Here is a 27,546-nt window from a genome sequence, read left to right as displayed (position 1 = left end):
GGCGTTGCGGATGAACCAGAGCAGGCCCCAGGGTGCTGCTCACCGCGTCCTGCAGCCCAGCCCGGCCTCCGACTTCCTGTGTCCCTTCCTTTCCCTGAAGTGAGTGTATTCCACACTTAGTTAGAAAATACCTGTACAACTTTAAATGCCTCTTAGAAACTTAGGTTTTTCTAGCCTAAGGCAACCAGTTAAGCTTCATTCTGCAGGATTGGCTTCCTAGGGTGTGACAGGCTGCTGCGGCAGTGTGATGTTTTGGACTTATTTTCACATATGTAGCTTATCCAATTTTTTTAAACAAAACATATAAGTTAATGCTTAAATTAAAAGCATACTCCAAAGCTTTAATTTTGGCAAGTTAGCCTGGTGTGTGCTACACTGTGGGCTGCTGGTCTGACAGGAGGGTGGCCACTACACTGTGGGCTGCTGGTCTGACAGGAGGGTGGCCACTACACTGTGGGCTGCTGGTCTGACAGGAGGGTGGCCACTACACTGTGGGCTGCTGGTCTGACAGGAGGGTGGCCACTACACTGTGGGCTGCTGGTCTGACAGGAGGGTGGCCACTACACTGTGGGCTGCTGGTCTGACAGGAGGGTGGCCACTAGAGTGCACTGGCCGGGACAGAGGTCTTTCAGTGAGACTGAATCATGGGCTGAGGAGGACATGGAGTGGATGTGTCAGTGGAGGCTGGGGAAGGAGACCCGCAGTCCCAGCATTGCTTTACGACGGAGGAGTCCCTGGTACCTCGGTGGGCAGTGCTCGAGGGAGCTGACGTGCAGAAAACACAGTCAGTCTCCCGGACTGAAAGTGGGTCAGGGAGTTCATTCTGGGACAGTGAGTATTTAGACTTAATGCATTAATGTGAACATGTTTATTACAGTTAACCTCTATGAAAAGTATTAATAAGCCAAGATGTGCCTAAATATTAGGATACTTCAAGCCTAAGGTCGTAGATATATGTTTTAAAATACAGGAGTTAAGAAAACGGATAATGTATCTGATGTCTTGCTTGGTAAGATTCACTCATGCTTGCCCTTAACCTGTAGGACAGTATTGTTTAGGTTACATTAACCTGCAATTAAAGCATAACTTTTAGGATTCAGGCCTACATTACAAGTATATAATTAAAATCTATGCTATATTAGTGCTACCACGAAACTCTCGCTTATCTTTGGTTACTTTTTAAGCAAGAAAATAAGTGTATTGTGAGCCTTTTATTTGGGATGCTGAGAACTATTGGGATGAATATTTTTTTAACCTTCTTGTCAGTAATGAAACTGTGATGTTGCGGTTTTAAGGAGAGGCGACTGCATCAGACACGCCTAGGGTTCTGTTTGTTGATCTTCAGGGGGACTCTGCTCGCTCTTCCTGTCCTCTGTCCCCAAGTCCACAGCGTACTGAGACTGGCTTCCCAGCCAGTGCCTGCCGCTCGCTCCACCTCGTCCTGGTGTGGGCAGTGTGGCTTCGTAGAGTGCAGAACGCTTGCAGGAACAAAACATTTTTACACTGAGCCCCGGCAGGGCCTCAGGAAGTGCTGGGAAGTGCACTCGCGCGCTCTCTGCCTCTCTCCTCTCCCTCCACCCGTCTCTCCCTGTTTTCATCAAGATGAAGACAGCTGGGTAAGGAAATTGTAAGTGGTTTAACAAAACATGATTTTAAGCTTGGAAGTTAAGCCTAGAATTTTCTTGGCGTCCCTTTTATCATAGGTGTCTCGTGTATTTTTAATGATTGTGGAACTTGATCTAGAATGTGAATGGCTAGGCTTATGTTTTATTCTTTTTGACTTTTGTAAAGGAGCTTCTATGAGTTCTTTTTAGAATTTAATATCGTGTGGTTATTTTCTTGATTTTAGTGGAAGATATTATAATACTTAGTATGCCAGTACCTAACTTAAACTACAAGTATTAAATAAGTGTATCTTTTACATTTAGTAAAGGTAATGTAACCAAAAGATCTTTCTTATTTTGGTGGATCGAGGGGTAGCTTTCTGCTGTAAATTATGGCAGTTACAGACCTGACCATAACCGAACTAGAACTTGGATCCTAGAAGTGCACTTCCTAGCTATTTTTATTGCGGTAGAGGAAAAGACAGAACCTTACGCTTAGAATGTAGCAGTGACAACAGAAGGTAACCACACTCAAGACTGAAAAGGTTTCAGCATGTGACTCAATCCTTTTGTTGGGGAGCAGGGTATACAGATTCTCACACAGGAGATGTAGATTAGTTCACGGTAAATTTTATATGTATGTTTTACTTCCATGATATTTATTATTTTGTAGAGATATTTGTGATTGTTTAGTTACTGTTTTTATTATATTTATGTATAAGGTTGACTTTTTAAAATAAATAAGCCAAAAATTATTTTTGAATGCCTCTGTCATCTTTTGTAAAGAAAGATAACTTAAAGTAGAAACATTGAAAGAATTAACAATTGCGTAGGCAACAGGTTTTGAAGGTGGCAGTGAGACATTCCAAAGCTAAATACAAAGTTGGAGTTTGTTTAGGCTTCTCTTTGGTTCAGTAACTTAGGAAAGGGAACTGTAAGACACATTTGGCTACATTGGAATAAAACAAATTTAATAATTCTATTTAAAGTAATTTTCCTCCCGTTTATATGTATGTGCCCTCGGCCCCGTGTCACACTCGGACAGCGTCCTCTTCGCTTTCTCCCGTTACTTATGTGTTCAGAGCATGGACGAGCGTCACTGCATTTTGGCCGAGGCGGGATGGTCACCTGTGCTCCCCGCTCCGGTGACTGTAGGTGCAGGGAGTCTTTCCTTTGTTTTTTCCATGTGTTGCCAAGTTCTTTTTCAAGTCCAAATACCTTCACTGGTCTGAATGTGTTTTTCCTATGAAAAATGAATGGTACTCAAAATATAAGGTTTTTTTTATAATTTGTCTGAAAACTTTGTATCTCACACTGAATGCATTTTCCTTAAGTGTGGGCTATTTTATTAATAATTTATTACATATACGAATGGAATAATCTCACAACTCGGTTTTCCACAAACATTTATGCACATGACAGTGTCTGCATGAGCCATCTTTCAATTAAGAATGTTAAAACCTTGATTTTGTAGGTTAGAATTTATAGATCTAGTTTTACAACTTTGGAAAGTATCAGTGCTTAAACAAAACCAATATATAAACTACTTAAAACTGGGTATTTTATAATAAGCCTAATTTAGTATAATGGTCATTGGGAACTTGGATTTTCTCTTCCAGTTAATAGTGCGTTTTGACATTGTGTTTAGTCGTCGTCCTTGTTCACTATACAGATCTTACTGTGCAGGTAGGGCGTGAAGAATGCTACGTGGAATCCTAACATGAGATCTCCGTTAACAGAATTTTAAAATGAAGGCTAAGGCTTAGTAGGCCATTGCATGTTGAAAGCACAAATTATGTCTTTTAAAAAGAGCTCCTCACTAGCAAGTTACCAAAAGTAAAGATAAGGCAGGCAGTACAGTACAGCATTCCTTGTGAACCCATAGTGAGTTCTTCTGGCATGAATTTATAGCCCTCTTCTACCCTTCCAGCCAAAGGTCATTCCAAATGCTCTATGTGGAATTTGTCTGAAGGGTAAGGAGTCCAACAAGAAAGGGAAGCCTGAGCCACTTATACACTGCTCCCAGTGTGAAAACAGTGGTAAGTATCCGTCTCACCATTCTGACCACCTCTTTGTTTACCTGTCAGCTGGACTTCCAGAGACTCATTATCCCATAGTACAGGGCAACTTGTAAGGTATAGATTAAGTCCATAGCTTTTCTCCAACTCTGTATTTTCATTTCTCTTAGGGGATTAAACGTTGTAGACCTTCTTGAGAAATTACAAAGCAACTAGCACTTTATTACGCCATATTAAGTTAAAAATTCCTGTGTGAATTGGTGAACCCTACTAACACTGGTTTTGGTTTAGGGCATCCCTCTTGCCTGGACATGACCATGGAGCTTGTTTCTGTCATTAAGACCTACCCATGGCAATGTATGGAATGTAAAACTTGCATTATTTGTGGACAGCCCCACCATGAAGAGGAAATGATGTTCTGTGATGTGTGTGACAGAGGCTATCACACTTTTTGTGTGGGCCTTGGTGCTATTCCATCAGGTAAAGATCACAAAAAGGACTGTTACCTTCAAGGGGATTCTCCCAGCACTTTAAAGGCGGCATAAACACCAAGGTGACATGAAAGGCCTGTGCTGTGTCCACCTGGGTCACATCCACCTGCTTTTTTTGCCTGCATCTCCTAAGGGACAAAGAGGTCAGGGTGCCTAGTCTGAGTTTGGAAGTAGAGTTCAATGTATAGAACGAGCCACTGTTTTTCTACTAAACAGCAAAAGCAACAGCATCAATTTACTTCAAAGCCTTAATTTTATTTCTATGCCATCGATATAGAAATAATGACAAAATGAGTGCTGTGCCTTTGTGCACATTAAACCAGACTGTCAATTGAGGCAGCGTAACAATTCCAGGTAACTACAGAACAAAAACAAAATTGAAGAATAAATCATAGTACTGGACTGAAAACATTACACACATAACTGTACTTTCAGAATTATTTGCATAGTTAACACTATAGATAATGCTTTATAAAATAAGGCCTAGAACTAAGTTTCCCGGGAGTCACTAAGAAGGAAGCAACGTTTAAATAATTATCTGTAGTTCTGCAGACTCAGGTCAAGTGTGTAGTGCAGCTCATCACGCTGTGCAGACCCTACCGGACAGGGCCCGACAGCCAGCTGCCAGTGAGCAGCAGAGCAGAGGGCTGCAAGCAGTTGAAACTCAGTTAACAGACTTGACAGCAGGGTTTGTGTTAGAACTTTGTGAATATGGTAGTGTTTGGATTTCATTAAGAATTATAATTTTTTAAAGGTCCATATCATCATGTAGCATTGTTCTGCCCATAAACCCCGCCCTGAATTTCATGTGGCATTGATTACACTGGTTACCTTAAGTTTACATTTTTCTCCTTAAATTAAGGAATTCAGAGTGTCCTTCCCACCACAAGTCCACAGAGGAATATCATTAAAGATAGCTAAGGAAGGAGAACTAAATGGGTTTAAAATTCAGTCCTAAGAAAGTTAAATTTCATTCTATATTAACTAACAATTTTTCTCCTAGGTCGCTGGATTTGTGACTGTTGTCAGCGAGCTCCCCCAACACCCAGGAAAGTGGGCAGAAGGGGCAAAAACAGCAAAGAGGGATAAAGTAGATTTTGACCCCCAATACTTATGTAATACCACTTAAGTGAGTTATTTGGTGCCAATTTAATTACAATTCTCATTTTTATGCTAATAAAAGATTTTTGAAATTAAATATGTGCTTAGAATTTGCAAGTTGATTCATTTCTGTTATAAGCTACTCTTACATTGGGGAACCCATTCCAGGCAGAGAAATAGTTCATCTTTTAAAAGGTTTTTTTTTAATCTGAGGACTTTGGCTTTCTTCAGAAGTTCAGTGGAAATATTAGGCAACTTTATTTAAAATACTTTTTATCTACTAGCCTGAAAGTTACTATTATTTTCATGAAATTTTCCTAATCTATCTTGTTTCTGGCCTACTGCAGGAATCATAACAAAATTATTTAGTAATGGAAGAATCTTCATAGGTAGTCCGAGTTGATCAAATTACACAACTGATGTGATAAGCAGCAGCTGGGTTTAGAATTATCATTAACTGGCACAGGAACACCTGTTGGGGTGGGTGGTTCCCTTCTTCCTTGGGGTGGGTGTGGGGCTTTAGTCCTGATCTGGCAAGTATGAAGACAGCTTTGTATCGAGACTTGCTTACACATTGTAACGTCATCTAGAATCTTTTAACGAGTCAAGTTACAGTGTATCAGTCTTTAAATCGGATCTGTGTGGCTGCATAAAAAGTTGCTCTATTTTGATTTATATAAACCTAAATTACTGCAATCCTTACAGTCACCTGACGAGCTGAAGTTTAAACATTTATTGCGCGTACTCCTTTCACAGGAATTCTGATCTTGAAAAGAAAACGAATATCGAGCTACCTGCGTTTCCTATGTCGGGCTAACTGAGGTAACAAAACTGGATGGCTTTATTTTCCATATTCCCCAACTAGAAAAGGTCACAAGTTTCCAGCCAGGTGCAGGCCGCCGAATCCACAGCGAGCTGCCATCACCTTCACAGATGAACAGTGTTCGACTCCAGCGTGGGTTCAAACATCAGAACAGAATCTCAAGTACCAGTTTCAAAAGACTGATCAGGATCGTCCAGAGCACGGACTCCTCCTCTTGCGACGCCCCTTCGGGGTCGTAAGCGTGCGGGTGGCTCGTCTCCGCGCCATCCGCATAGGCGCTGTCCCCGAACGGGTGTCGCTGGACCGTTCGGTCGAAATAGACTCTCATCTCGAACTCGCTGTCCCGGTGCGACGGGTGCCCGTAGACCCCGATGCCCACGGGGCGCCGGAAGTGCGCGGGGACGGCCACCAGGTCGCGGCCGCACGTGGCGGACTGCAGCTCGTAGTCGTCGAAGCTGGGGTGCAGGGTGCTGTCGGACACGTAGAGGTCGGCGTCGCCGCGCAGGCTGCGCATGGCCAGCACGATGCGGCCCTCGTGGTTCAGCCGCAGGTAGCTGTAGTTGCCGGCGCCCACCTGGCCCTGGACCACGTGCAGCAGGACCCACTCGGCCGGGACCTCCTCCTCCTCCGCGCAGCCGGCCCGGGGCACGGCCTGCGCCGCCAGCAGCAGCAGCAGGGCGCCCTTCCAGGACGCGGCCATGGCCGGGGACTCGTCCTGCCCCCTGCGGAGCTCGGGGCCGCGCGCCGGGAGCCTCGACCTCGGCGGCCCCGGGGGGACGGGGCCGGGCGGCTGCGGAGGCCGGGCCGAGTGCGACGGGCCGCGGTGGCCCGGAGGCAGCGCAGGCGGCGGGACGGCTCGCGGGCGGGGGTCGGCCAGGGGCGGGCGCGGGGCGGAGGAGAGAGCGCGCGGCAGCCAGAGGGCAGGGCCGGCCTCCTCCCCAAGACCCACCACCACTCCCCGCGGGGCCGGGGCCAGGCGGCCGCGCCGGAAGAGCCGAAAGTGAGGCGGAGCCGGAAGTGAGGCAAGACCAGGGTGTGGGTGGGACTCGGAGGCGAGGAATTCCCGGAAGTGGGGAGTATCCGGGACTTGGCTCTCGCGAGGATTGGGAGAGGGTGTGACGCTGAGGAGCGCTGGGTTGTAACCACGGCGACGAGAAGGGGCGTGGCGCCAGCTCCAGCCTCTCCGGGGTGCTCAGTGTGGTTCCCCGTCCAGCTCGCGGGTCCTCAGGTGAGAGGCAGGTGTGCCGAGGGCCCCTGTGCGGACACGAGCTGAGCGTCCCCAGGTGGGCGGCGCGTGCGCTGAGGGACGTTCTTCGGGCGCCTGTAGCTGCTCTCTTCCTCTCAAGAATACAGTACTTTTTGAAATGCTCCTGAAAGCGTCCTCAGCGGGGTTGTCTTTTTTTATTTTTTTAAAAATTTTAAAAATTTTTCTGAAGTTGGAAACGGTGAGGCAGTCGGACAGGCTCCCGCATGCGCCCGACCGGGATCCACCCGGCACGCCCACCAGGGGGCGATGCTCTGCGCGGGGTTGTCTTTATATTGAGGACCTAGGTGTTGATACGGAATTGATGTTCACGGACCCCGGCTGTGGAACGAGCTTCCCAGGGAAGTTCCCCGAGGAAGTGCGATGTGCAAGATACCGTCACACCGTTGTGTTGCTTGCAGTGTTTGTGTTTGTTTCAGAACCTGCTTAAATCGCTTTGGTGTAAACACTAAACACATGCACTGACCCCAAGTTGCTACAGACCACGTGGGTCGGTTGGGACGCTGAGGGAGGTGGCACGAGTGGGGATGAACACTTGTGTTGTCACATTTGCAGTCACACGCGGTGCGTGAAGCTGGTGGGTCAGCCTTAGGCTGGTTATTTGCTTTGGGTTGATTGGCCTGCAATTGGTGGAAGCTGCCTCTGGGTGACACTGGTCTTTGGCATTAGTGGGTCTCTGCCCAGACCAGCTCAGCAGTGCCTGTGCACGAAAGGTAGGCGCTGCAGGACCTAAGAAAACACAACATAGAGAAAAGATGGGTACAGGGGACTCCCAGCCCCCAGGACTGAGAGCCCGGGTCGCTGCAGCCTCTTCGTATTTATTGGTCTCTTTGCTCATCAAGCAGATTAGTAGAGCCTGGGTCAAATTAGTGTACAATGGATTCAGGTGCAGAGAAAGATGACCAGCGGATGCCCCCAGGCATGTAGGAAAATGGCTACAGGGATCTGCTGCTTCCTATAAACAATCACAGTACCGCAGCGTTCTGCCTCCACAGGACTTGGTGTTCTCAAGCCCACACCAAAGACTTGTCTCAAGGCTACAGTTGAAGCTCTCAGCCGTTTTCCTACAGGTCGCTGCTTGAATAGTAGAGAATAATTATGGTTTTTCCTTGTATGGATGTTCTAATTTTGTATAATTCACCTGTACTGCTTCTGTATCAATGAAAGGCTCTTTAATGTGCAGGCTCCAGTGATCTGGGATTGTTGTCTGGTTGTTTTTTCTGATGTAACTTAAAAACGATGATCTCTCTGGTAGCTACTTGTCACCACGTTTTCCTGCCATGCTTACATAGTCATAGATACACCAGAATCTCACTGGAAAATAACTTGCACGCACCCTCTCTAACTGGTACCTGTGCACATGCTCTTACCTGTCAGACTCCTACACTGGCTGTGCCTTGGGACACACAGCAAGAAGAGGTGGCCTGGAGGACAAGTGTAACTATTCTCTCTGCATTTTTAATTGTTCTGCACATACTGTTTTTAACCATTTATATCAGTGAGGGTAGGATAATGCAGAAGCAAACAGCCCCAACAGATAACACGGTTACTTCTCACGTGGTCCTGTGTGGCTACAACAATTTAGGCATCTTTCTTCAGGCTGTGAATCAAGAGACCTCATTCATCTGTGGTTCCCTCTTTCTTAGGCCAGGCATATCCTTGGCATTAAGCAATGGATGAGGCAGAGAAGGAAGCATCGTGTACGGGAGGGTTTCGTGGACCAGATTTGTAAGACACCGATGTGTCTTATGGCCACAGACTCCCTGTCCCTGTGGCCTTGGTCGGAGCTCAGCCACGAGCTGGGAAAGTCATCACCCTTGATCTGATATTTTCTGGAAGGCTATATGATGGCCCTTTGTCCCTTACTGCAACATCTAGAGAACTAGAAGTTTCCACCCTGAAGTCCCCATGCGTCTGGGCACTTTTTCTATTGTCACGCATTTCTGCTTGCACACCAGGCAGTTCTTTTTTAAGCCAGTTTTGCCTGTTGGGTACAAACACTGACTTCAGCCACTTCCCCCAGTCCACAGGACCAGCGAGCCTGGCGTCTGTTTTCCAGATTATTGCAGGGTAGAGTTTAACCAAATGTTTTGACTCTGAATGATGGGACTCTTGAGCTGTCACCTCCTGAATTTGTTCTCATGCCCCCAGAATTCAGTGTCACGGTTTGGAGGTCTCGCAGCTTTTGACTCTGCTATCTACAGTTCTGTGCTGGTGGTGAGATATTTTTCAGTTAATTATAGTGAAAAGAGTCCATTGTCCCAACATATTAAATTATTAATTACGGTGTTAACTAGGACATGATTTTGGAGAAGGTTCCAAATTGGGCTGTGGGTAACAAGGACCTGCTTCTAACGTGTCGGGCTGGGCCAGCTCTTCCGCCTCCACAAGGCAGGAGTGGTGACGAAGGAGGGCCAGCAGTGCTTTCCTGGAAGGGACATGTTGACTGAGCAGAGGATTTCCGTGTTTCTGTCTCAGCAGGACGAGGGGCTCTGCGGGATTGGACTCCATTTATCTTTTGCCATGGAACTCCCTTTTTCCATTGTTCTAGAAAGAGCCGTGCCCAAGAGGACTGATCAGGAGCAGGGAACCAGCAGAAAGAGCCAGTGTGGAAACAGTGTGCTGTGTGAGGTCCCTGGGGACCTCCAAAGGTGAGGGCAAGCCTTTGTCCTTCTGGGACCCCAGCACCGGACACAGACACAAGACCAGGCGATGGGACCCTGACCCTCGGGCACTTCTCACTACAGGTCCTGCTGCTCCACTTTCCTCCCGGTGCACCTTGATGGGGTCCAGGCTGGAAGGAGGGGAGACATTTTACATTCTGATTCAGCTCAAATTTTAACTCACCAAGCAATAAAGGGGTTTTGGCTGCGGGAAGAGCGGCAGGAGCAGGTAGTGGGGTTTTCTTCCTGCCTGGGCTCCAGGAGTTCCCTTGGGGTTTGATCAAAGCCATTTTGAACTTGAATCCTGGCTGTGTGCTTCGGCATAGATGCCAGGCCACCGCGGGCAGCAGGAATGCCAGGCAGATCTGTGGCTGTGACCGCGGGCCTCCCTTTGCATGGGTGCTGCCCCAGAGCCAGGGACATCTGGGTACTGATTCTTGTGTCCTGTGGAGGAGGTGCCTCTGAGGCAGAGTCACACGTGAGTCTGGGTGGTGATCCCACTGACCATTGTGGTCACTGGCAAGCCGCTGTGATTTTGTCACCTGTAAAATGGGGAAAATATAACAACTTTAACCCTTTGAGGAGTGAGTTTTTTTCATGCTCGCTGACCCTCAGGAGTGAGGTTTTTCTTTTTAAAAAAATGAAATTAGTTCCAGTTACAGTTTTCTGAACTTAAAGTCATGTTTGTTTGACAACCAATTTATGGAAACAAGAATAACATACATTTGCCTTTTTAAATGTTGCCTTACATATTTTCAAAATCGATTGTACTCTGGATGGTCAGAAGGCAGGACATACATGAATGTTTGTACTACTCAAAGGGTTAAAGGTTATTGGAAAATTATATCATGTATTTATTGACGTACACAAATGTGCATGTTAATGTCTATGAAAGTGATCTATGAACTGTAAAGTTGGCTTAGAAATACTGTATTTTCTATTACTGTGCTAAATTCTGTAGAGATTTTAGACGTGATGAAGACAGTTTATGTTAAATAACATTTAATTACAATTTGATGTGTGGATTCTTAAACATTTTGAGAAAATTAAGATTTTTGATATAGTCTTTCATTTCTTAAGACATTTTCTGCTTTGGAGAAACAGTGGAAGGAGCCAGTCACTGCAGTGCCTGCACTTGGGACAATGCCACCCATCACTGTGCAGACACCACTCACTTTACATAATAGAATCTGTAAAGCTGATCATGGGAGCTTTGAAACATTTATTTTTTTTAATGTGAAGCTCACTGCTGTGTCTTTGCAATTGTAGTAAAACCTAGTTTGTGAACTGGAGGAGAACGTGCTTTAACATATTCAACACACGTTTTAATTTTGTTCTTTAACCAGCATGATCACCAGAACCTCAGGTTTCTTGTATGAACCTGACCAGCATGGTGACCAGACAGGCCCTTTTCTCACCACTTACTGTCCAAGTCCCGCGTCTGAGTGTTCGGGTGTATGTAGTGCCCAGAATGAGGTGTGAGGTGGGGCCCACCCTGGTGGACGGCAGGGCTAATGCAACATCTGCATAAAGCGCTGTCTGTGAAGGTTCTCTGGGGTGGATCACGCTGCAGTTCCAGAGTGCTCTGAGGGGTCCTCCTGGTCAGGTGTGGGGGCGGACCCCTGCCGTGGGCAGGTCGACAGGCAGGGGCGGGGCAGGAGGATGGGCGAGTTGCAGAGGGTCACCAGGGTAAGAGCCCCGTGCCTATGGGCAAAACTATCAGCCCTTAAGCATGAACCCCTGGAGGTGACATCCTGACCTCAGCTGTTCCAGCTTCAGGCCCAGAGAAGCAGCAAAACCCGGTACAACTGACCTCGGCATCAGCTCCGCGGACTGCGAGCCTCCCCCGGCCAACCAATCAGCGGAGGACCTGGAGGAAGCTCGTGGGGGCGAGAGCCCCTGAGACCCCTGATAAACACCGTCTGGGGGGCATTGACTGCGGCCTTTCCCACCCAGCCTGCTTCTTCCCGGCTGAGTCCGCGCTCTCCCCTCGGTCCTCCCCCTCCTGTCCTGGGGGGTGGGGAGGCCAAGCCGTGAGCAGGCGGTGCCCTCGTGAGCCAGCGCCGTGCCCACCGCCTGCGGCCTTGTGCTTTCAGCTGGAAGATGGAAGAACCTCGTGCTTTCCCCGCGAGCAGCAGCTGGGAGGGCGGCGTCGTCACAGAGAGGTACCTGCTGGGATCCGCGCGGCCTGCCCCGCACGTGCAGCTGGCGTGCTGCCCGCCGCTCTGCGCCTTCCCTGTGGACGGAGACGCGCTGGGCGTGTGGAGCACCCGGGACCCGCCGCACCAGGTATGGACGCTCCGCGCTTCCTGCCGGTCCACACAGCCCGGCCCAGGCGGCCCCTCCCCGCTTCCCGTTCTGCTCCTCCCGCTTCCCGTCCCGCTCCTCCCGCCTCCCGTCCCGCTCCTCCCGCCTCCCGTCCCGCTCCTCCCGCTTCCCGTTCCGCTCCTCCCGCCTCCCGTCCCGCTCCTCCCGCCTCCCGTCCCGCTCCTCCCGCTTCCCGTCCCGCTCCTCCCGCCTCCCGTCCCGCTCCTCCCGCTTCCCGTCCCGCTCCTCCCGCTTCCCGTTCTGCTCCTCCCGCCTCCCGTCCCGCTCCTCCCGCCTCCCGTCCCGCTCCTCCCGCTTCCCGTCCCGCTCCTCCCGCCTCCCGTCCCGCTCCTCCCGCTTCCCGTCCCGCTCCTCCCGCCTCCTGTCCCGCTCCTCCGCTTCCCGTCCCGCTCCTCCCGCTTCCTGTCCCGCTCCTCCCGCCTCCTGTCCCGCTCCTCCCGCTTCCCGTCCCGCTCCTCCCGCTTCCCGTCCCGCTCCTCCCGCCTCCTGTCCCGCTCCTCCCGCTTCCCGTCCCGCTCCTCCCGCTTCCTGTCCTGCTCCTCCCGCCTCCTGTCCCGCTCCTCCCGCTTCCCGTCCTGCTCCTCCCGCCTCCTGTCCTGCTCCTCCCCGCTTCCGTCCTGCTCCTCCCCGCTTCCGCCCTGCTGTTTCCCATCCTGCTCCTCCCCGCTTCCAGTCCTGCTCTCCCCACTTCCTTCCTGCTCCTCCCCGCTTCCGCCCTGCTGTTTCCCGTCCTGCTCCTCCCCGCTTCCGCCCTGCTGTTTCCCGTCCTGCTCCTCCCCGCTTCCAGTCCTGCTCTCCCCACTTCCTTCCTGCTCCTCCCCGCTTCCGCCCTGCTGTTTCCCATCCTGCTCCTCCCCGCTTCCGCCCTGCTGTTTCCCGTCCTGCTCCTCCCCGTTTCCGCCCTGCTGTTTCCCGTCCTGCTACTCCCCGCTTCCAGTCCTGCTCTCCCCCACTTCCTTCCTGCCCCTCCCCACTTCCTGCCCTGCTCCCGGGGTCCTCTGTGGGGTCCGCTGGCAGCTGAGCGGGCGGTGCCAACACAGCAGAAACATCACAGTAATGGGTTTTTAAACTGGAATTACTTTATTGAAAAAACGCTTTAATAAGAACATGAGGAGCAATAAGTTTATCTTAATACAAGACACGTTGAAATTTAATAGATTTTTTTTTTTTTTTGTATTTTTCTGAAGTTGGAAACGGGGAGGCAGTCAGACAGACTCCCGCATGCGCCTGACCGGGATCCACCCGGCACGCCCACCAGGGGGCGATGCTCTGCCCCTCCGCGGTGTCGCTCTGTCGTGACCAGAGCCACTCTAGCGCCTGGGGCAGAGGCCAAGGAGCCATCCCCAGTGCCCGGGCCATCTTTGCTCCAATGGAGCCCCGGCTGTGGGAGGGGCAGAGAGAGACAGAGAGGAAGGAGAGGGGGAGGGATGGAGAAGCAGATGGGTGCTTCTCCTGTGTGCTCTGGCCAGGAATCGAACCCGGGACTCCTGCACGCCAGGCCAACGCTGTACCACTGAGCCAACCAGCCAGGTCATTAGATTTTTAATACTAACACATCTAAAGAAGTTTATTGTGGTAAATGGGTAAAGAATTTACATTTTAAAGCTGATTTAATGACTTTGAATACTCAGTAAAAACAAGTTTCATTATAGAAAATGAAAAAGTAAATTTTATCAATATATGTTGGCATTTGAATAATTTTTGCCTGCACTTTTTAGGCTTCAGAAGTTTGAGAATAGCCAGTATAGTACTTAGGAGCCAGAACTATATTTACTTTGAAATTTTTCTTTAACTTTTAGCCTCACTGGCAAGCACTTTGCTAATGGTAGAAACTATTTATGATTAATAGAGGGAAAGCTATATTTTGGTTTTTCTCCCCTGAGTTAAGAGGTCAACATTTAGAGCTCCAGCTTAATCTCTTTTGATCTCTTTCTTATAGTTCTTACTAGTGAATTATACAATACTTAGAAAACTGTGTCCCAGACATTAAGTGCACATAACAAAGTGGATCCAGCTGGGTGACTTCCACCTGTCAATCAGTGCTCCTCTCCCCCCTCCCTGAAGGGAGCACATTTATCACATTAGCTAAGACTTCCAGTTAAATATAATAAAAAGGAGTGGTGGACATCCCTGCCTCATTTCTGATCTTGTTGGGGAAGCTTTGATTTTTTGTGGATACTGTTTATTAAGTTGAGGAAGTTCCCCTCTAGTCTTAGTATATTGAGAGCTTTGATTATGAATGGGTAGATTTTGTTAAATGCTTTTTCTACATCTATTGACAAGATCATGTGATTTTTCTTTTTTAGCCGGTAGAGATAAATTACATGGATTTTAAAATGTTTGGTAGCGTTCACCAGTCAACCAATCTTGACATGGTGCTTTAGGTTATTATTGATATATTTTATTTAATATACATAGGTCTCTTCAGATCATCTACCTTTTCTGCAACATCTGATCTGTTAATCCCTTTCATGTTTTTCGTGTCATTCTAGTGTTCATCTCTTGAAGGTAGACCTGGATCTTTTAAAGAATGTATTCAGTGTTTCTATTTAGTGTTTTAAACATGGAATAAAGTTACAATGACTATTTTAATGTCCTTATTTAGTAATTCTAACACTTGAATCATTTTTGTGTTGGTTTCAAGGCCATCTGGGTGGCCTGTGGGTGTTTTCTGTGGTTTATTTCTGTTGGTTTTTGACTGGATGGTCTTGTCTCGTTGAATACCTGATTAGTTTTGATGGGTTGTCAGGTGTTATATATGAAAAAATGTGCAGCTAGTTTGAGGCTCTGGCTGATCTTTAGTTTTTATAGAGAATTTGTTTGCTCCGATGGCTGGCTAGCTGAGGGCACCGGCAGTCCCAGGTAGGGGATAAAGGGACCTTGAAGGAGGGGGTCACTACCTGTGAGGGCTTTGTTTCCACTTACTTTTGCTTGTTGGGTCTGGTCTTTGGGTTTGTACCCGAAGCCCAGGGCATTCCACAGCATGCCCCTTTCCCTGTTAGTAGGCTGTATTCTTTTTTATAGCACAATTTTATTACAGTCCATCATAATGTTTTAAAGAAAAAAAACCAGAGTCCTCAACTTTAAGACTATTGACCATATTCTCAGAAGTACTTTGTCAAGCAAAATTCTTTGCCCTTCTTCCGATAAGACACTTCTATTTATGACCCTGAAAAATGGGTTTATTTAATTATACCACTTTTGTGCCCCTAGCCTCAAATATCTCAGCTTCTTAACAGCCTTTACTGGAACTGTCAGAAAGTTGCCTTTGGTCGATGTCTTAAGGGAGAAGCGGCCTCAGATGCTGGGACCCCTCCTCTGTTTTCTTCTCTGTGATCTTGGACCCTTCGGGACAGATATGCTCCTCGGGAGCTTGGTGCCGGGGTGCTTTCCTGGTCCTTAGGTTGAACTTGGCGAAGGCCCTCGTGTCAGCCTGCCTCCTGTGACTTGGTGTCCACATGTCGGCTCCACAGCTCTCCACAGGGCAAGCGCTCCGGTCCGTCCCGACTCCGTCTGCCCTCTCGTCTTTCCTTCCAGACAGCTGTTGGCTCTCCTTGCGTGCAGTGGGTGCACTTGTTCTTGAAATAGCGGGTTATGGGGGTGGAGGGAGCTCTCCTTTCTGCTCGTGTGTGTCACTTGTGATACTGAGCAGCAGGGTAGTGCTTGAGAGAATCATTTAGCAGCACATGGGGATTTTAATAAATGAATATATGAAAATGTGTTTGGAAAATTCAGTCCTTTTAATGTCTTAGGTTTAAGATTATATTTTATTTTGTTTGTTCTTTCTAAGCTATGATATTTTTGTGAATGTGTTAGCTTCTGATCCTCAGAGGACACCATCAGCCAGTTACTGCTGTGGCGTTTGGAAATACAGGGATTCCACTTCTGGTCTGTTCCGCATCACAAGATTGTGTTATAATGTGGAGGCTGGACGAGTGCAGAGCAAGAAGGCTTCAAGGTAAATGCAGATTTAAAACATTAAAAAAATGTACAAAAGGAACAGCTTATCCTTAAATGTACTTGGTAACATAAAGGGGTTTGGGACCTCGTTTGACTTCTGTATCCTTAGAGCCAGATGTGGGGCAGTGGAGCCAGATGTGGGGCAGTGGAGCCAGATGTGGGGCAGGTGCCCTGGGTGGGAAGCTCAGGCCTGCTGGCTGTGGCCTCGTGTGAGGGCCATGTCCTAAGCGCAGTGGGTTTAATCTTAGGTATTTTTTTTCCCTTACTTTGAAACCTGTGATTTTTGTGGAACTCCGAAAATGTAGGCAGGTGGAAACATTCTTTCCTCAGGAAGATGGGGTGAGTTTACAGCTCAGAGTGGGAAACACGCAGACAAGTAAGCAGTTGTGAGGGGTGGAGTGAACGAGGTCACTGCGATGTTCCCGTGCAGCAAGCCCAGGATGTGACACCGGCTGGGGCTGATGGGGGCTGGGGCTAGGGTGTGGCTGTGTGAGGGGCACACTTCAGGCAGAGGGACCAGCGTGCCTGGTCCTGGGTATGAAGGGCTTGGCCTGCTTGAGGAGCCAAGGGCAAGCCCTGTGCTGGGAGGGGGTAGTCGGTCTCATCAGACAGCGTTGAAAAGTTAGTGTGGACCGCTTGTGTTCAGAAGTTATAGAGTTACTCTTAGGATCAGATAATTTTAGACAAAAGCCTAGATAATAGTTTATATCCCACCTTCTTTAATTTATAGTCAACATCTCACAATAGTTTATATCCCACCTTCTTTAATTTATAGTCAACATCTCACAATAGTTTATATCCCACCTTCTTTAATTTATAGTCAACATCTCACACTCACATGTAGAGTACATGCGCACTTGCACATGTAAGTACAGATATACATACATGCATGTAAAGACAAACGCATAGCACCATAACATGCACACGTATAGTACCCACTCACGTACATAGCACATACATACCTACACACACACTGTACGTATGCATCGGTGTGTACATGCCTAGAACATACATGTGTGTTTGTGCAGGGAACCGCACGTCAGGCGCCTGCTCCCTGCTGAGATCCTTGTAAAGAGAAACATCTCCTGATTGGAAGGAGCTGTGCTCCCCAAGCTTATTTTTAAGTGGCTCTTCGGAAGGTCCAGGGGCTTTGGTCACGTGGTGACGCGCTCCCTGGGCAGTGCAGCCGAGCCCCTGAGCGGGCGTGGCGCTTGGCTGTGTGGGGCAGGGGTTAGAACAAGCTCATTCCCCCCCCCCCCCTTCACACGGTGCTGTGCGGGGAGGGTCCTCACAGGCTCCTGGCCAGATCTGGCCAATTCCATGTGTATATTTCCAGAAGCATTTTCATATCCAATGTTTTTAATACTCTCAGAGAGCCGAAGGCGCCTGACAAAGCCTTGTCCTCAGCATTAGCGCAGAGGGGCGGCCCCACGGGATGCGGTGTCCTGTCCTGGGTCCCACACTGACCACTGTGCTCCCCTAGGTCTGGCTCCGTGCGGGCTCACCTTGTGCGCCCATCCAGGGAAGGTGCGCTGTGTGAGGTGTGGCCCCGACGACCAGGTTGCTGCCGTGGGCGCTGGCCGCAGAGTCCTTGTGCTGGACGTCCAGGTGAGGGGGGCCCGCGTGGGGGCTGGGGGCACGAGGCCGACGGACCCCATGGGGGCACAGGGTCCCCTGCCGCTGGCAGCAGTGTTTGATGGGCCGACTTTGTGTCAGTGTGTGAGGGGAGAGGAGTGGCACTGTCTGGCATCTGGAAGCCGCTGGGATCAGAGATGGCGCCCTCACATCATGGGGACCTGTCCCTGAGATCGATAGTCGGGGTCCCGGAAACCGACACGCTCAGCGAACCTCGTCCTGGTGTCTCCACTCCGGCGGTCCCTCGTTTACCTCTTCTCTCAGAATTCGCTCCCCGTCAAGAACTGCACTTTTCTCATTTGTTTCTTAATTGGGATTAGTTCCAGTAAACAGGCCGCCACTTCCAGGTTCTGTGCGTAGTCAGTCTTGTATTTGACGATGGAGCGGCTTCTTAGGCCACTGACGGTGGCACCAGGTGTCAGGCAGCAGGACCTGGGCTTTCTGTTCCTTCGGATTTGTGGTTGTCTTGAAACGTGCCATGGGGACAGGTGACCGGGGCTGCTGGCGCGAGTGCAGTTAACAGCTGCTTGCCTGCAGAGACTTCCCTTGCTCGCTGTTTCCACTTCAGAGATTAAGAAGACGCTAGGGATGAAATGTTCCCTGGTGATTCACTGGCAGTGGCCTTGCATGTACCAGGGGTCTGGGGCACAGAGCTCACACTTCTGTCTCTGAACACATCGCCTCACAGGAATTGTGAGATTGAGGCTCACCCAGGGAAAGGTCAATATCGTAAGTGACCCCACAGATGGAGAGGCAAGTGTCCTTGGGTTAGGGGGTCCTCTGACACTCGTTCTGGGACGGCTCACGGGTCCCTTGTCCTCTGACACTCGTTCTGGGACGGCTCACGGGTCCCTTGTTCTCTGACACTCGTTCTGGGACGGCTCACGGGTCCCTTGTCCTCTGACACTCGTTCTGGGACGGCTCACGGGTCCCTTGTCCTCTGACACTCGTTCTGGGACGGCTCACGGGTCCCTTGTCCTCTGACACTCGTTCTGGGACGGCTCACGGGTCCCTTGTCCTCTGACACTCGTTCTGGGACGGCTCACGGGTCCCTTGTCCTCTGACACTCGTTCTGGGACGGCTCACGGGTCCCTTGTCCTCTGACACTCGTTCTGGGACGGCTCACGGGTCCCTTGGTGTCTGAACTCTGAACATGTCGATGTTTTGTGGACGATACCTGCTTCAGGCTTTACTGAAGGTCAGCCTCAGTCTCCCCTTTACCAGCACTGCTCACCCGGCCCTGGAAGCTCGTGCCTGGCTGTCTGAATGCTGGCTCCTAGGTTTATGTAGAGATAAGCAGCAGATTTGGAAGAGGGAGTGATGTAGAGTTTCATAGAAACCCTTCTCTGTGAGAGAAGTGCCGGGGTCCAGCCCCGGGGGGGATCCAGGGGTCCCACAGGAAGAGACGGCGTCAGCGAAAATCGAGTGAGAGAGCCGAATTCTTTATTCTCTGGTTAGCATTTACTGCCAGGCATCTCCTCTAAATGCTGGTCTAGCTTTCTTTTTATGCACACACACTAAGTTACAATCACATGGTATTTTGAATACATCATTGTTTTAGTTTCACTGTGGTTACATATTTTCAGATAACAGTTAATTCATATCTATAAACTACAAGTCAGGTGGTAAGTCATTCAAAGTGCAGTTATACAATAACTTGAATAGTAATAACAGTATTGGTACAAACTTCTAAAAGATTAGTACTAATTAATAACTCTATTTTACTGTTGTTGTGAGTCAAGGGCGCAGAAAGAGATAGCAGATGAAATCATCAAGGACTAGCAAAGGACCACCGCTTGCTCAGGCAAATGGCCTTGAGTTCATGCAGTGTCCTAATTCTTTTTTCACGGGATTACAAAAGGCCTGCTATAAGAAACTGACATAGTATCAAGAGTAACTTTCACCCAAAGATACATAGAGCGCATCTGCAAGATAGCTAGCAGCAACACAATATCAGAAGGCATTAGTTGCTACTGCTGCTATGAATCCCACCACATTCTTCTCCTTATTCTAGGCAAATACAAAAATCTCATGAGAACGTATCACTGAGAAAAGCCCAGCAACTGCCTTCAGTGACAAAACAAGTCTTTTAACAAAACATTCTTTACTAGCCGGCTGCACTCCTATCCAAGGCCGCGCAACAGGCCACTCCACTCCACTTTACCTAAGATTCTAATGTCTAGTTAAACTTTATTCATTACTATATTCATACACTAGTTAAGTTCTAACTTTATTCTTTCTAACATGATTATTAAGAAGAAATTCTTCTACAAACTTAACCCTTTATAAGGGATATCATAGCCAGCCTCTTATGTTTATGAGCCCAGTTCAAGGGGCTTACAGGCTTTTCTGTGGAACTTACACCTTCTGTCTCATTTCCAAAGAAATTACTATAAATCTACAGGGAAAGCACGGTACTATTATCCCTGTGCTACGAATAATAGCACACACCCAGAAAAGGGGGGATATAAGGCCAGATTAATTCAAAAAGTCAAAGGGGGGAGTATTGTTGTGCCTTTCCTTTGTGGTGACTTTGTCACCCCACAGCCATTGGTCTTCACTGCAGTGACTTTGTCACCCCACAGCCATTGGTCTTCACTGCAGTGACTTTGTCAATCAGCAGTTTTTGATCTTCTTCTGCTGTGACCTTGTCAGCCAGCAGTTGTGGGTCTTCTCCTGCTGTGACCTTGTCAGCCAGCAGTTGTGGGTCTTCTCCTGCTGTGACCTTGTCAGCCAGCAGTTGTGGGTCTTCTCCTGCTGTGACCTTGTCAGCCAGCAGTTGTGGGTCTTCTCCTGCTGTGACCTTGTCAGCCAGCAGTTGTGGGTCTTCTCCTGCTGTGGCCTTGCCAGCCAGCAGTCGTTGATCAGCTCCCGACAGAGAAGGTAACTGCTTAATAAGAGGAATGGTCAGACGTGCCGTCACCGGTCTCCCTTTCACCGCAGAGTCAGGCCACGCTCGCTGAGCTGGAGGGGCACCAGGGCCCTGTGACAGCAGCCGAGTTCTGTGCTTGGCGGCCACATGTCATCATCTCGGTGTCTGAGGACAGAAGCTTTAAGGTACGGAGATGGGTCAGACCACTGGAGGTAAGACAGGAACTCAAACAGCACTGGGGACACATTTGCGCCGTGCCTGAGTTCATGGTCACTGCCACGTACGTATTTTTACTTCTGCTGCAGTCTGTGAGATGGTTGCCCTCCTGACCTGTGGCCTGACGTTTTGGCGGGCGCCGTTCAGGTTCATGGTGCCTCTTCTGTCCCCACGTTCCCACGTGGGCTTGAGTGAACTCAGGTCCTCCTCCTGGAACCTAGGCCTCGGGGAACGGAACATGACTTTATCTCCATGGTTACTCCGAGGGGCCCAGACAGATGTCAGAACGAAACTGGGCTTAAGAAGAAAAGAAACTAAAATGCAAGCTCAGAGCCTGCCCATCTCCTGGTTAGCTAGTGTCATGGCATCTGTGTGGCACTGTGAGGATGCTGCATGTGGGGAGAAGAGCAGAGGGTGCTTGCCACAGGTCCGCACAGGCAGGGGCCCTGGCCACACACTCCCGCACGGGCAGGGGCCCTGGCCACAGGTCCGCACAGGCAGGGGCCCTGGCCACACATTCCCGCACGGGCAGGGGCCCTGGCCACAGGTCCGCACAGGCAGGGGCCCTGGCCACACATTCCCGCACAGGCAGGGGCCCTGGCCACAGGTCCGCACAGGCAGGGGCCCTGGCCACACACTCCCGCACGGGCAGGGGCCCTGGCCACACACTCCCGCACGGGCAGGGGCCCTGGCCACACCCGCACGGGCAGGGGCCCTGGCCACACACTCCCGCACGGGCAGGGGCCCTGGCCACACACTCCCGCACGGGCAGGGTGCCTAGCCGCACAGGCAGGGGCTCTGGCCACACACTCCCGCACGGGCAGGAGGCCTGGCCACACACTCCCGCACGGGCAGGGGCCCTGGCCACACACTCCCGCACGGGCAGGGGCCCTGGCCCCACAGGTCCGCACGGGCAGGGGCCCTGGCCACACACTCCCGCACGGGCAGGGGGCCTGGCCACACACTCCCGCACGGGCAGGGGCCCTGGCCACACACTCCCGCACGGGCAGGGGCCCTGGCCACAGGTCCGCACAGGCAGGGGCCCTGGCCACACACTCCCGCACGGGCAGCGGCCCTGGCCACAGGTCTGCGCAGGCAGGGGTCCTGACCACACACTCCCGCACGGACAGGGGGCCCTGGCCACACACTCCCGCACGGGCAGGGGCCCTGGCCACACACTCCCGCACGGGCAGGGGCCCTGGCCACACACTCCCGCACGGGCAGGGGGCCTGGCCACACACTCCCGCACGGGCAGGGGCCCTGGCCACACACTCCCGCACGGGCAGGGGCCCTGGCCACAGGTCCGCACAGGCAGGGGGCCCTGGCCACACACTCCCGCACGGGCAGGGGGCCTGGCCACAGACTCCCGCACGGGCAGGGGCCCTGGCCACACACTCCCGCACGGGCAGGGGCCCTGGCCACAGGTCCGCACAGGCAGGGGCCCTGGCCACACACTCCCGCACGGGCAGGGGCCCTGGCCACACACTCCCGCACGGGCAGCGGCCCTGGCCACAGGTCTGCGCAGGCAGGGGTCCTGACCACACACTCCCGCACGGACAGGGGGCCCTGGCCACACACTCCCGCACGGGCAGGGGCCCTGGCCACACACTCCCGCACGGGCAGGGGCCCTGGCCACACACTCCCGCACGGGCAGGGGCCCTGGCCACACACTCCCGCACGGACAGGGGGCCCTGGCCACACACTCCCGCACGGGCAGGGGGCCTAGCCACACACTCCCGCACGGGCAGGGGCCCTGGCCACACACTCCCGCACGGACAGGGGGCCCTGGCCACACACTCCCGCACGGGCAGGGGGCCTAGCCACACACTCCCGCACAGGCAGGGGCCCTGGCCACACACTCCCCTGGTTACACACTATCTGTGCCTGGATAGCCAGGTGCAGGGGTCACTTTCCTGCCTGTCTGGGCCACAGTCCCAGCCCCCCACTTACCACTTGGCTGCAGACTCACCTTGCCGTCCCCACTTACCTTCTGTGGAAATAACGGGAACAGCAGATGGCGTGCGTGGAGCACGTGGAGGCACACTTCACGTGAGGTCCGGGCGCACCTGCCTCACCAGGAGCTCTGAGTGCCTCCCCCCCTCCCCCGCTTGTCCCGGGTCTTCCAAACCCCCTGCTTCTCACCTCTGCATGGTTCTGACTTCTTTTATTGTGTTTGTGCAGTTTTATTATATCTGCTTTATCATTTGTATCTCTTTTAGAAAATCATTTACTTAGGTTAATTTGTAATTTTCTGGAAGCTTTAGTTGAAGCTATAACAATAATGGCCAAAGTTTTACCTCTTCTGAAGACACGGGTGTCTGTCTCCACAGGTTTGGGACTTCCGTGCGGGATCGCTGCTGTTCAGCTCACCAGTGCTGGCAGGTAACTGACTGGGTCCTCTCGTACATAGGCTCCCATCACCACGCTGGCTGGCGCAGTGGGCTCTGTGGATGGCAGGACTGCGGGATCTAGTGTCACTCACTGATAGCCATTTCACTCCCAGCTGGCTTTCTTCATTTTAACGTGAAAGCGTGAACATAAGCTTGGCGTTTTGGAACATAGGAGAAGTGTGGCATCGCTGTCCACCTCTGCTGTCCCAGGATATGAAGCCCAGGGCTGTGCTGTCTGCAGGGGCACGTGGCCACGGACAGAGCCATCAAGCCTCTGCTGTGTGGGCAGAAAGCGCTGGTTTAGCTCCTGTGTTCCAGGGTCACTGCCCACTCTCCGCAAACTAGCACTTTGGTCGTGACTGACGTCTGTCCGTGGTCTCACACGGACGGGAAGGTTGAGCAGTGGGTGCTGGTCTGCGGGCCCCTCCCACGCAGGGTCCCAGCCCCTCCTGTGACTGGTTTCCAGGGTCCCTGGACTCCTGCCTGCACGTTCTGGTTTAGTGGAAGGTGGTTCCTCTCCTGGGATGTGAACCATGAGAGCAGCCTCAGGAACATTCAGGCGCCTGTCACCTGGGGAGTGAGCATCACGGGCCCAGAGACCAGGTTCTTGCTGAGGGTTAACTACCTTCATGGGGACACAGTCCTTTAGCAGCTGGACATGTTACTAGTCGCAGGGATAAAGTGCATTTCTTGGAATTATGTTGGAATTATTTTCCTGGAATTTTGTGGCTGTCATGAAAACAATTACAAACTTGATCTTGATGTCATTTATAGTTTATAGGACACGGCGTGTTTTTTAATGTCCATTATCTATACTCCCCTTCTAAATTCTCAACAATTTAGGTTTCGAAATATTATTTTTATTTTTTATTTCAATTTTCTGAAGTTGGAAACAGGAAGACAGTCAGACAGACTCCCGCATGCGCCCTACCGGGATCCACCCGGCACGCCCACCAGGGGGCGATGCTCTGCCCATCTGGGGCGTTGCTCCACTGCAGCCAGAGCCATTCTAGCGCCTGAGGCAGAGGCCATGGGGCCATCCTCAGCGCCCAGGCCAACTTTGCTCCAATGGAGCCTTGGCTGCAGGAGGGGAAGAGAGAGACAGAGAGGAAGGAGAGAGGGAGGGGTGGAGAAGCAGATGGGCGCTTCTCCTGTGTGCCCTGGCCAGGAATCGAACCCCAGACTCCTGCACGCCAGGCCAATGCTCTACCACTGAGCCAACTGGCCAGGGCCCAGGTTCAGAAATGTTTTAAGTGAAATGACATCCTAGGCAACAATTTTAAAAGAGACAGCCATTTAGTTGTTTTCCTCACTAATCCACACTTTCATTATTTCTGGCTTACTCAGGAACCGTCCTGTTGAAGGGTTAGTGCTACTGCATCCTCCCTGTTCTCACCCTGGGCTGTGAAGCCGCCAGGAGTCAGTGACCGGGGAGGCGGTTTGAGTGATGTCGGGCAGATTGGGTGGGGGAATGTCTGGGCCCCCCCAGCTGACCGGATCCCTCTGCCACCCACGCTCGTGGAGATTTCCACAGCTGTATTCACTCAGTTTCTACTTCTGTGAAGAAATCATTTCAGACGAGTTCAAACTTGACGAAAGGAATGAGGGAAACGGACAGTCTCAGCATGAGCCTGGTCAGTGCCCTGGCGGCCAGACGCTCCTCTCTCTCCTGCAGCCTCCCCGCTCCTGAGCCTCTGCTTCAATGAGGCCGGTCAGCAGCTCGTCACCGGCTGTGCTGAGGGCCAGGTGAGACCCTGCCCTGCTCACTCCCAGGTCCAGCAGCACTGACCCTGGTGGACAGGGGCACGGGGTCTGTGCTTCAGTGTCCCTGTCATTCTGCGACGTGAAGCAGCCAGCGGGCCTGGTACCCGGGTCTCAGGTCACGACTGTCCAGAGTCCAGCTGGGAGCCCCTGGCCACCCCACTGTCGGCTCCTCCTGCTCCGAATGTTTTCAAGATGTGTGATCGTTTTCAAAGCTTAGGTTTTTAGATGAGCAAAGTGTGGGTACTATTCTTTTTCTAAAAGTTGACATAACTTGAGAATGATATCCCATCCGGAATAACCCAGTTCTTCCTCCCTGTGAACCTCCTTTACCTTCACTCTGACGGGTCACTTCGGGCACGGAACCTCCTTTACCTTCACTCTGACGGGTCACTTCGGGCACGGAACCTCCTCTACCTTCACTCTGACGGGTCACCTCGGGCACGGAACCTCCTCTGCCTTCACTCTGACGGGTCACCTCGGGCACGGAACCTCCTCTGCCTTCACTCTGACGGGTCACCTCGGGCACGGAACCGCCTCTGCCTTCACTCTGACGGGTCACCTCGGGCACGGAACCTCCTCTGCCTTCACTCTGACGGTCCACTTCGGGCACGGAACCTCCTCTGCCTTCACTCTGACGGGTCACCTCGGGCACGGAACCTCCTCTGCCTTCACTCTGACGGGTCACCTCGGGCACGGAACCTCCTTCACCTTCACTCTGACGGTCCACTTCGGGCACGGAACCTCCTTCACCTTCACTCTGACGGGTCACCTCGGGCACGGAACCTCCTTCACCTTCACGCTGACGGGTCACCTCGGGCACGGAACCTCCTTTACCTTCACACCTACGGGTACTTCAGGCACGGAACCTCCTTTACCTTCACTCTGACGGGTACTTCAGGCACGGAACCTCCTCTGCCTTCACTCTGACGGGTCACCTCGGGCACGGAACCTCCTCTGCCTTCACTCTGACGGGTCACCTCGGGCACGGAACCGCCTCTGCCTTCACTCTGACGGGTCACCTCGGGCACGGAACCTCCTTTACCTTCACTCTGACGGGTACTTCAGGCACGGAACCTCCTTTACCTTCACTCTGACGGGTACTTCAGGCACGGAACCTCCTTTACCTTCACTCTGACGGGTCACTTCAGGCACGGAACCTCCTTTACCTTCACTCTGACGGGTCACTTCAGGCACGGAACCTCCTTTACCTTCACTCTGACGGGTCACTTCAGGCACAGAACCTCCTTTACCTTAACTCTGATGGGTCACTGCAGGCACGGAACCTCCTTTACCTTCACTCTGACGGGTACTTCAGGCACGGAACCTCCTTTACCTTCACTCTGACGGGTCACTTCAGGCACGGAACCTCCTTTACCTTCACTCTGACGGGTCACTTCAGGCACAGAACCTCCTTTACCTTAACTCTGATGGGTCACTGCAGGCACGGAACCTCCTTTACCTTCACTCTGACGGGTACTTCAGGCATGGCTGGTCGCCACACGTGAGGTGGACGGTCCCATGCCGTGGAATTCTGTGACACCAGCTGTGTGTCCTGCGATTTAGCTCCATCCCAACACGGTCACCCTTGGAAAGCATCAGACCCCACTGGTTAGGGCCCAACCTGACAACACTGTCCCCAAGTCAGAGCCAGTCATAAGCCCGAGGTCCTCAAGTCCATCCCAACTTCCCAACTTCCCCGTAAAACAGGCTCACAACACGCCCTGTCCCCCCACCCCCAAGGTCTGGTCACTTTGCTGGAGTGGCTCACAGAACTGGGACGCACTCGTGGTCACCGTTCATTATCCGACACCACCGGCCAGGTGCAGAGATGGGCAGGGCCAGCCTGCGGTCCACGCACAGACGCTTCTGCCCTTACAGAGTTGGAGTTGGGGCATCAGCCTGCAGTGGGTGGCTGTGCTTGCCAGCTTGGAAGCTGTCTGGACCCCACAGTTTTGGGGTTTTATGAAGGCTTCATCACGCGCACACGACTGATCAAGTCATTGGCTGTCCTGGTTTAACTTACACTCCAGCCCTGCCCCTCCCAGGAGGTCGGGGTTGGATGGACATTAACCCTCTGTTGACAGCCCCATCCTCAGCTTACTTCGGGACTTTCCAGAAGTCATTCATTAACTGAATGAAAGACGCCTTGCAGCTCTTATCACAGGCAACCCCCAGGGTTCTAGGATCTGAGCCAGGAACAGGGACGAGAACCAAGTATCTGCTTCCTGTTGTGAGTGACTGTCACGGACAGGTCTTTGCAAATGAAGATAATGTCTTTTCTTTTTGAGGGCGTTGACTGCTGTCATCCGTGTTTGTCCCCCAGGGACTGTGGGCTGTGTCCCTCATGTGGGGGAGGTGAGCACTCTGTCCCCTCAGCTGGCCTTCTGCAGAGGGGACCTGTGCTCTCAGCCTGCGGG

The 27,546-nt window shown here is 51.5% G+C and overlaps 3 protein-coding genes and 1 long non-coding RNA gene across 9 annotated transcripts in view; 2 read left to right on the top strand and 2 right to left on the bottom strand.

Annotated features, from left to right (window-relative positions):
- Nucleotides 1–6,200, top strand: part of PHF10 (PHD finger protein 10) — a 36,072-nt gene extending 29,872 nt beyond the window's left edge. For all 6 annotated transcript variants that reach the window (XM_066248171.1, XM_066248170.1, XM_066248175.1 and 3 more), the window contains exons 10-12: nt 3,535–3,643; nt 3,914–4,102; nt 5,117–6,200. In XM_066248171.1, coding sequence (XP_066104268.1) covers nt 3,535–3,643; nt 3,914–4,102; nt 5,117–5,202 — 384 coding nt within the window. In that variant the 3' untranslated portion in view covers nt 5,203–6,200. The remainder of the gene's footprint in view (nt 1–3,534; nt 3,644–3,913; nt 4,103–5,116) is intronic.
- C12H6orf120 (chromosome 12 C6orf120 homolog) lies at nt 4,348–7,015 on the bottom strand. The gene has a single exon (XM_066248177.1). The coding sequence runs from the start codon at nt 6,735–6,737 to the stop codon at nt 6,183–6,185; it is 555 nt and encodes a 184-aa protein (XP_066104274.1). The 5' UTR covers nt 6,738–7,015; the 3' UTR covers nt 4,348–6,182.
- Nucleotides 7,016–7,146: 131 nt separating this feature from the next.
- The window catches only part of WDR27 (WD repeat domain 27), a 123,704-nt gene continuing 103,304 nt past the window's right edge, over nt 7,147–27,546 (top strand). Inside the window, exons 1-9 of the mRNA XM_066248169.1 lie at nt 7,147–7,265; nt 9,853–9,952; nt 10,049–10,442; nt 12,061–12,253; nt 16,109–16,250; nt 17,736–17,860; nt 20,831–20,944; nt 23,306–23,357; nt 25,041–25,111. Of these exons, the coding sequence (XP_066104266.1) occupies nt 12,068–12,253; nt 16,109–16,250; nt 17,736–17,860; nt 20,831–20,944; nt 23,306–23,357; nt 25,041–25,111 (690 nt within the window). The 5' untranslated portion in view covers nt 7,147–7,265; nt 9,853–9,952; nt 10,049–10,442; nt 12,061–12,067. The remainder of the gene's footprint in view (nt 7,266–9,852; nt 9,953–10,048; nt 10,443–12,060; nt 12,254–16,108; nt 16,251–17,735; nt 17,861–20,830; nt 20,945–23,305; nt 23,358–25,040; nt 25,112–27,546) is intronic.
- On the bottom strand, nt 21,070–27,125 carry LOC136316242 (uncharacterized). The gene is made up of 3 exons (XR_010727676.1): nt 26,580–27,125; nt 23,273–25,912; nt 21,070–21,198 (listed from the first exon to the last, which is right to left on the bottom strand). It is a non-coding gene; the product is annotated as an uncharacterized lncRNA (long non-coding RNA).

The sequence above is a fragment of the Saccopteryx bilineata genome, chromosome 12 (genome assembly GCF_036850765.1).
Source record: "Saccopteryx bilineata isolate mSacBil1 chromosome 12, mSacBil1_pri_phased_curated, whole genome shotgun sequence".
Classification (NCBI taxonomy): domain Eukaryota; kingdom Metazoa; phylum Chordata; class Mammalia; order Chiroptera; family Emballonuridae; genus Saccopteryx; species Saccopteryx bilineata.
The sequence above is the reverse complement of the archived record's forward strand: the minus strand, read 5'-3'. Positions and strand labels throughout refer to the sequence as shown.

Excerpts from the sequence above, each read along its gene's own strand:
- C12H6orf120 (XM_066248177.1), bottom strand. The coding sequence starts at position 6,737 with ATGGCCGCGTCCTGGAAGGGCGCCCTGCTGCTGCTGCTGGCGGCGCAG.